The 10042-nt window shown below is 29.8% G+C and overlaps 1 protein-coding gene across 1 annotated transcript in view; it reads right to left on the bottom strand.

Annotated features, from left to right (window-relative positions):
* Positions 1-3178: 3178 nt before the first annotated feature.
* LOC106458079 (retinoblastoma-binding protein 5 homolog) overlaps positions 3179-10042 on the bottom strand; it is a 35474-nt gene continuing 28610 nt past the window's right edge. Inside the window, exons 12-15 of the mRNA XM_013917534.2 lie at positions 9417-9516; positions 8454-8565; positions 6501-6656; positions 3179-4408 (exon numbers count right to left, since the gene is read on the bottom strand). Of these exons, the coding sequence (XP_013772988.2) occupies positions 4398-4408; positions 6501-6656; positions 8454-8565; positions 9417-9516 (379 nt within the window). The 3' untranslated portion in view covers positions 3179-4397. The remainder of the gene's footprint in view (positions 4409-6500; positions 6657-8453; positions 8566-9416; positions 9517-10042) is intronic.

Genomic DNA, 10042 nt, shown 5'->3' with positions numbered 1-10042 from the left:
AAGAGAGAATCGAATCTTGAACAGTTCTGGATACTTTGATTTTAGTACTATTTTTGCGTTCTTTGAGTCCTCAATCCAACTTTGTTTCTAGGATTTTAATGGCGGATTAAGCAATTCTTCGTGTTTTTTTCAAGAATGAAGTGTTACGGTTGCACAACTCATTATTAATTTCGCACCATTTTGTTTTCATTCTTTCTCTCAATTCAACCAATCAGTACGCGTGTTTAGACTCGTATGGGACCAAAGGCAGTTAGTTCAGGCAATACTATCAAGTGGTTGTTGATATCATGTGATCTTTAACATGCACTCGTTGTTGTGAAAGTAAATAAAAATATACGTTAGGCACACCTGGCTCCTCAGTTCTTGGGCTGGCTCCTAGATCTGAAAATATTTGTTGAGGCCTGAGGTAATATATTAATCACACCTACAGAACTATTTCTGTTTGCACCTTTTAAGTTTTTCCATTTGCTAGAAACATTTCTGTAACTGGCAAATAAATACATCCTGGACTGCAAAGTTGAATTAATTAAAACTATTACTTATGCTATATTTATAAAAGGTACAATTACTGGGAAGTAAAACTTCAGAACTGTTTGTTTGTTTCTTGAATTTCGCACAAAGCTACACGAGAGCTATCAATGCTAACTGTTCCTAATTTAGCAGTGATAGACTAGAGGGAAGGAAGCTAGTCAACATCATCCATCACAATCTCTTGGGTTATTCTTTTACCTGCAAAAAGTGGGACAGACCATCACATTACAATGCCCTCATGGCTGAAAGGGGGCGAGCATATTTGGTAATGAGAATTCGAATCCACAGCCATCATATTGCAAATCAAGCACCTTAATCACCAGACCAAGACTTCAGAATTTCATTTACATGCATTACAAGGCAAAGGAAATACAGGAAAGCAGTTGTTTAGTTTTTCAATTTAAGTAATACATAACGCTACTAAAGAATAATTTTTGGAAACTATGATTTCACCAACCATTTCAGCAAAATCTTGAATCATAATTTCTACAAAATACAGGAACTATTGATGATGTAGCATGTTTCATAGGGTTATTATGAACAAAAGAAGATGGACATTTCGACTTTGTACTTTATATATATATTATTATTAGACATGCTTTCATTGAGAAGCATTAGATATACTCAATAAATGGTACTTTAGCTATTTTTTTTTAGTAACACATCAACACACACTATTGTACCATGCATGAGAGTATCAACAATTTAAGATATATAAAGCTGATTTTTTAAGTTCTTATGTTTATAAGCCTTTTGAAAATCATAAAAGGATTTTTATTAAATGCCTCATATCCATGCAGTACTAAAACAAACATTGTGATAAACTAAGTTATAACAAAAAGGCTCCAAATTGCCTATTCATTAAACATTTAAATATTTCTTTACAAATAGGTCACCAGATTTACAACAAATTGCAGAACTGGTGCATAAGGTACTTAACAATATATTTCTTACATACTTTTTACTGTAACTTATTCACACATGTAATCGAAGAACTGATGCATAAGTAGATAAAATTCATTTCTTAAATTTTAACTGCTTTTTACTGTAACTTATTCATACATGTAATTGAAGAACTGATCTAATCTTAAAATCAAATACTTGTTAAAATTGTTTTTAAATGATTACACAAGTTTAAGCAGGACAAAACCTTTAACTGGTTGGTAAAATACAAGCAGATTTTATTGCTAGTATTACAGATGTCTTATGTACCAGAAACCTTTAACTGGTTGGTAAAATACAAGCAGATTTTATTGCTAGTATTACAGATGTCTTATGTACCATTGCATTAAAAAACTATTATTTATTCTCACATTTCTCAATTTGGTTTTCAATATTCAACAATATTATAATAGAATTACTACAAATTTTTACACTGAGATTGGTCTTCTATCAAATAAACCTTGGAATTAGATCCAAAAGTGTCATTACAAAAAGAGATTACCCAGCTGACAATCTAATGCATTATAATTATTAACAGTCTTAGTTTTTTTATTACACTGATTTATAATATTAAGTAAAATTAGTCAGTTCATTATACGGGTTTGTCTTCATTAATTTATAAGTTTCTTTTTAAATAAGTTTAACCATGATGTATATAGTTATCTTACTTTTGACCTAAACTTAATAATTAGATCTATAGATGCTCAAAGTTGTATATATGATTCAAGTAAACATATAAAAATGTGCTGTGTGATAAACAGCTCTGCCAATACCATGGTCATGGTGAAAATAAACAAAGTACTATTTTTAACTTCTATAGTGTCCAATTAAAGAAAAATAACACATTTGGTGTTACAAGGTCATTTGTTATTAGTATTAAGCAAATACTTTTGTTTTTGATAACAGATTCTATGTGAGATTGTTTGTTTGTAATTAAACACATAGCTACAAATAGGGCTATCTGTACTCTGCCCAACACGGGTATCGAAACCCGGTTTCTAGTACTGTAGGTCCGCAGACATACCGCTCTGCCACTGTGGGGCTCTACGTGAGATCTAATAAATACAAAACGTTATATTAATATGTAAAAATACAAAATAAATTTGCAATCTTTTCCTGACTTACTTTAGAAAGGTAATTTATTTATTCCATATTAGAGCCAGATATTTTTTTTTAACTTGTATTCTATTACATTTCTTAGCATACAGCTATCTAAAGTTGGTCTCCAAATATTGTTCATGTTATCACCTTCAATTTAACTTTAGATAACATTACACAACATGGAAAAATGTTCTTCAAAACTATTTTAAGAGTGTTAGTTTAACATGAATTTTGTACAAGTAGTGTTACACATAGACATTTGCTACCACTGTGTGACTGTTGGGATAAAATATTTTTAGTAATTAACAAGATTTGTTCTTGAAATTTTATTCTGTATTACTTTGTAGTTAATCTGTCAACTGTTCTTTTAGCCGAAACAACAGTTCTATAGGTGACGATGGCAGTGTAGAGCTACTGATACATGTAGAGTATTTTAATGTTGGCAGCCAAGTAAAGTTTGTATTGTAAATTTCAAACTTTTGGTTTTTACTTTTAATTTTAACATTATTTTTTTTTGTTGCACCCTTAATAAATGCTCAATCAAACACAGTCAAACACATTTTAAACATAAATTTATTTTTACTTAAAAAAGACAAAAACACACTCAAAAATGTATTATCAAAAACTATTTACAACTATATAGTTTCATTTTTTTTTCAATGTACCAATTCATACAATCCAGCTATAGTGCTTTGAAAAATATATGCATAAATACAAATGCAATTTTGCTGGTTTGAGTGGTGAACAAGTACTGGAATGAAAGTCCAGCAATAAAGCAAAAAAAAATTATTCTCTTTGGTTATTACTTAACCCTGGCAATAGCCAGAAAGGTATTTTACATCAATAATGGCAGCAGTGAAGAAAATGTGTAAATGTAAAGTTATCATCCTGGTAAAAGTTGAACAAACTGTGCGAGTTCACCCAGTTAAGCAAAGGGTATCGTTACTAACGTGAATATAAAATAATATCCTTTATGGACTTGTAATAGCAATTTTAAGTTCTAAACATAAATCAAAGCATTAATACATAAAAAAAAAAGGTAAACTCTTAATTTAAGCATTTAAGGGGAGAGGGGGGAAGAAAGAAGAAAGCTATAAATTTTTCAATGGTTAAAATTGACAATAGTGTATACATATTAATATGTACATGTGTGTGTATACAATCCATTTTTCTCCAAACGTAGAGATATCATTTAAAAAACTAAAAATATTAATTTAATTAAAACCGCACCTCAGGAACACAGGATGGAAGTTTGTTACAGCCTTGAAGTTAATCTTACAACAAATGAATAGTTGGGTGAGTTACACACAAAGTGACACCCTCTGTTCCAGAGGTATTTGGACCGAGTGTTTTCATACATAAAACACTTGAAAACATCAACAATGTAAGCTGAGCAACATTAAATATTGATGTGAAAAGTTATATTTCATGAACCGGTTGAATTTGCCCATTTCTTTGGTACTTGCTTCATATTTAATGCTGAATCCTATATTAGAAATTACAGTAAACGTATACCATACAAAATAGAGCATCTTGGAAAACTTATAATTCTGTAAGCACTACCTAAATTTACAGTGTTTATGAATAACAAAACAAAATCTACAAGTTAAAGTTTTAGTTAAACTGCAGTGAAAATACTTAGAAACTTGTTAATTCATACTTAGCAGATTCCAGTTTTCCTAGAAACTTGTTAATTCATACTTAGCAGATTCCAGTCTTCCTAGAAACTTGTTAATTCATACTTAGCAGATTCCAGTTTTCCCAACATCTTAACTCCACGGAATCCCAGGTGAATTCCAATGAAACACAGTGCAGTATTAATGTTAGAGTATCTCTAGATTTGAGAGAGAAAAATGAATTAAACACAAACTCATATATATACATACATATAAATGTTAATTTTCAGACATTTAAGGCTGCTAGAACCAGTGTGCCAAATTTATAGTTTCCTTCCCTTTAATTGCATAACGTTAATAATTTAATGAGCATGTATTTTATGTATATCCTAATATATATCTACTGCTGAATATTATTCTTATGAGTCCATAAAAGATATTATCTTGTCTTCATGTTATTAACTTTACAGTTTGCTAAGCTGGGTGAAAAAAAAAAGTTTAAAAATGATAGATGTTCCTGCTAATAATTACAACAATCACAGTGGTGCATATTGTTCAGCTTATAATTGTTCTAATCAGTACTTCATAGTGGAAAGAAACAGACCTTTCCCAAATCTCAAAGAGCAAGAAAAGGTCAGATATATTTATGTATTTTGTTTTATACATAAATAGTTTATTAATGATCACAAGCTATTAATTTTCAACAATCTGTTCCCACATAGGTAGGCAATCTAGAGTTTAATATCTAAATGAAATTGAAGTTAGAATATTCCATTACAGACTTCAATTTAGGCTTCAGTAAACAGAGCTGTAATACTTAATAAAACACTGGATAATCAATATGATAATCAGAATTGTGGTGAAATTGAAAAAAACAATATATTATTGAATAGGCTTAGCTTTCATTCATTGGATTTAGTTTTATTTTCACCCATTCTTTGATTTGATGGAATAACTACAAAATCATAACCATAAAAAAGTTACAGGCCTATCATGAACCTAAAAAAAGTAAATATTAAGTAAACATGGCTACCACTGATTTAAATTTCGTGTCAATCAGCCAGAATTCAGAAATAAATATTTTCCTGTGTTTCTAAATTTCAGATTCAGATTGTCAAGATTTGCAAGTCACATGTGGATGCCTTATAATAATTAAAGAAAAAACATGTACAAATATAGATGTGGACATTACACGAGTATTTCCTTGTTTTACAGATTTGCATGTTGTATACAACATTAGCCTTGTATTTCACAGGAAACCGTATAGGAGATAATAATTAATGTATAAGAGAAACAAAAATTGAAAATGCAGAAAAAAAGCTGCATAAGATGAAAACAGATAATGAGGTAATCTAGGCTAGCAAATCATTTTCCTCAAAATGTGTGGTAAATTTTTTTCACTCAACTATGATAACAAAGACAGACTGACATAGATACAGATGAAATGGCGATGACGAACTCATTTCAATGTCTATGTATTAGTAATGACCTGGAACATATAGAATATTAACCAAATTACTCAAATTGTCTTCTGGTCAAACCATCCAATAATAAATACAATTTGTTTCTTCAAAACCAGGTTTCAGACTCCATTTTGAAACTTTCTTCCAAAAGATTTGAAAGAATGTCTGATAATAAACAATGTGTATTGCATCTGATGAAAGCTGGCCTGAAGTTTGAAAATACAAGTGACGGCATCATGGTCAGACTATGAAGACTGCATACGAGGCAAATGTTTTATGGATGAAGAGTTAAAGAAATGGTGTAAACAATCTATTAGTTGGTCACCAACTAAAGTAATGGAAATACCGTTACATGAAGCAAATGAAAAAAAATTAAATGTGCTGGTGACGTTTTCAGAGCTGTTCTCTGTGACCAATCAATCTTTAATTTTGAAGCTAGGAGTGACAATACAAAAAAATCAAACACCGAAAAAAGATGTCTGTAGGGGGGGTTCTCCCCCCCAGAAAATGAGAAACAAAATTCTTTCTTTATTCATTCAGCATATGTATATGAATTTTTTATTCTTTTCACAATTTTACACTACTTTGCCCCCCCTTCCTTCAAAATACCTATTCAGAAAAAATAACAAAAACATTTTGATCTACATATAACACTAACAATTACAAAAAAAAATGTCTGAAAACAAACTCATACATAATTACATTTTATTCTGTTTATGTACAATATAAAACACACATTTATTTAACATACAAAGTTTTCATATAAATGGAAGGATAAACAAGATGTTAAAATTTCAAACTAAAAACTTCAATACATATAGTTTGTGACATGAGGTCTAGTTATTACCATGATATTTTTCTCGCATTTTTTCACCTCTGTGTTTTGACCTGTGATGAAGTTTTCCTTCAGAGCCAGCTCCACTTTTATGAGTTTTCTGACGACCTGTTTTTTTTGGCTGTTGAGGTTTTTCTTTTGAACGAGGATTTAGTAAAGGGTGACACTCTGTAAATAAGTAACGAAATATAGACAAACATATAATGTAATATGAGAAAGCAAATAATGAAATATTTTACAATTAACAACAAAAACAGAATCATTAAACATCTACATTCTGTAATATACAAGTGTTGTTTAATGATTTAATATAGACTAATAAATGAAAGAAAAACTATATATCTTAATTTTACACCTAGTAAAATATTAGTTGCATACAAGCCAAAGAAGCATTATCTTATCCACAGAGACCACATGTTCGAAAATAATATCATTTGGGTTAGGATGTATAACTAACAGTCACAAATCTGCTTCAAAATTAATTTGACAGTGAACAGAGGCAATTGTGTAGATACATTAATTTCAGTCACTTTAAAATACAATGTAATTATGTATATCACTAGAAAGCACACACTAGAAGCAAGTTTTTTACATGTTAGATATAACTTTCAAATGACTAATTTACAAAAATCTTTAAACCATTGATGCTTTAAGATAATAAATACAGTGAATTACAAAAACCTTCTAATCAGAAAGTGTATTATAATAACTCTATAACCTAATTCTCACTAGGGAATGAACCTGATATTAGACCAAATAAATTACACAAATACAGAGAACTCATTGTAGTAAGAAAGATACTTAGCCAAACATTAATTTTTTTGACAATCAAGAAAAAAGAGAGAAAATTAAGAACTTATTTTTAAGTTACGTATAAATAACATTGTATGTTATTCATGTATGTTACTTTCAGATGTATAACCAAAAAGAAAACAAGATCTCCAGCAACCATTGAAAAGGCAACTCAGTAACTTACATAAACACCTGTACATGACCAATACTTGTATATTTATTTCAAATTAATAATAATGTTCTAATTTAGTCTACCTTTTAAAAAAAATGTCAATAAACTTAAACCACTTATTCACAAAGTTAAAAAGCATAAAAGTTACATTTCTTTCATTGGATTAAGCAACACAATACTAAAATCATTAAATTAAATATTTTAGTTATAGAAACAATCAGCTTGTTTGTTTTGTTTTTTGTTTTTTTAATTTTGCGCAAAGCTAACACAAGGGCTATCTGTGCTAGCCATCCATAATTTAGCAGTGTAAGACTAGAGGGAAGACAGCTAGTCATTACCACTCACCGCCAACTCTTGAACTACTCTTTTACCAATGAATAGTGGGATTGACCATCACATTATAACACCCCCATGACTGAAAGGGCAAGCATGTTTGGTGAAACAGGGATTCGAACCCGTGACCCGCAGATTGCAAGTCAAGCACCCTAACCACCTGGCCATGGCGAGCAGAAACAATTAGTCAAATGTTAATTCTTAAATGTGTTGAGTGAGTCCCAACTAATGCACAACCTCAGGTGACAAAAACAATTACTGATGTTAAAAAAAAACACTAATATGTTTATCAAAAGAAGAAAGATTTTGTAAGTTAACTGATAAGCACAGCACAAAGCTACACAATTCGTTATCTGTGCTGTGACTACTATGAGTATTGATATCCAAATGTTAGCTTGATAAGCTCTCAGACTTACCACTAAGCCACCATGGGACAGGAGAGAGAGAGAGAAATATATGTTTAACTGTTTAATTTGAGATAAGAATTTCATTATATACTTTCAGAAAATTCTGGCTTATAAATTTCTGTATACAATAACAGCAGTTAGAAATTTGACTGATATTCAAACCCTAATTTTTGAGAGACAAGTTATTTTCTAAAATAACCATAATTCACATAAGCAGACAAAACACTAAAATGGAAAAAAAAATTTTCATGAAAAACTTGCCATCTTTAGGGGCATCTTGCAACTCAATTTCTACTGTCTTTAATTTCTTCTTTTTGGTGCTATGATGGTCTGTTGATGACGGGGGTCTTTTTAAGTTAGACTCTTCTAAAGGCTACAAGATATATATATATATATATATATATAAATTCACTTAAAATCATGTTAATCAGATATGTCACATAATCACAAACGTCAAATATAAAACTGATAACTTTTTCAGGGGCTCATTACATAACCACAAACTCCAGGTACTTTATTTGGGTGCCCAATATTACACTGTGACAACTTTTTCCAGGGGGTAATTACAAAAAGCACAAACTCCAGACACTTTACTTGGCACCCAATATTACACTGTGATGACTTTTTTCGGGGATTTGTTTTACTATAAATGATTCTATTATAACGGAGGTACCTTGAAATAAAAGTAATTAGTGTTTATGTTGTGACTCATGAACCTTAGCATAAACAATATATAATGTCACATGTAACTACAGAGTTTTAACAAAAAAAAGTATGAATTATTGGAAAGTAGACATGTTATTAAAATCATACAGAATCTTTTGTATGAAATAATATGACTAGCAATGTATCTAAAAAAAAACAAATCATTAAGGCACTTGAAAGTAATTTTAAAGAACACACAGATAAATAAATGTAAAAGTATTGTTTGTACCAATACAATGTTGTAAAGTAAATAAACTTCCAGTCATTAAATGGAACTCTTGTAAACAATAAAATAATCTGCAATAAGAATAAAAAGCAGAGAGATAGCCTTTTAATATTCTCCTCTCAGCTCATATTTTTATTATTTTTGAAGAAAAACAGTTTTCGTTCTAATATGTACCTAAAGGTTGGAAATACAGTATGACATAATATAAATAAAGAATCTTTAATTGAAAAAATTGACTGACAATATTTGTTTCGTTAAGAAAAATAGATAATAAAACTCTCTGTTCTTAATACCTGGTCATGTAAAGGTCCCCAACCTTCTTCTGGCTCATCAATTTCTGGAGAAATAGGCAGATACATTAAGGCCTCTTCATCATCTGCTTGATCTTCATCACTATTATTAATACAAACTCCAGTAACATTCTAGAAACCTTTTTCTTTGTTCAAACTCTGCACTTGCAATTTGTAAGATATTTATCACCACAAATCATTGGTTGTTTGCACAAATGCTATAATACATTTAGTTTAACATTTAAAAAAAGAATAGAAATAAAAAATAAAGTTTGAGCTTAGATTATATGCGTCAAAATATTTTAGAATTGGGAAGGACATATTTTTAACTACCTCCATTAGTTTAACCCTGTCATTTCTATCCACATCTTTCAAGGATTTCATTCACCCAAGCTGACTATAAAAGTTTGGAAAATCATCTCAAGTAATAATTTATCTCTTATTATTATTATAAATTTTACATACTATATGTTTATACTCAAAAAGAAGAAATGATTCAATGGTAATTCATCCAACTATGGATATGAAATATGAGGAATAGAAATACTTGAAAACTTAAAAATAATGACAATCTTTATTCTGTTGCGCATATTTATATATATATATATATATATATATATATATATAAA

This window comes from Limulus polyphemus, unplaced genomic scaffold (assembly GCF_000517525.1).
Source record: "Limulus polyphemus unplaced genomic scaffold, Limulus_polyphemus-2.1.2 Scaffold414, whole genome shotgun sequence".
Taxonomy (NCBI): domain Eukaryota; kingdom Metazoa; phylum Arthropoda; class Merostomata; order Xiphosura; family Limulidae; genus Limulus; species Limulus polyphemus.
This window is presented reverse-complemented; position numbering and strand designations above follow the sequence as displayed.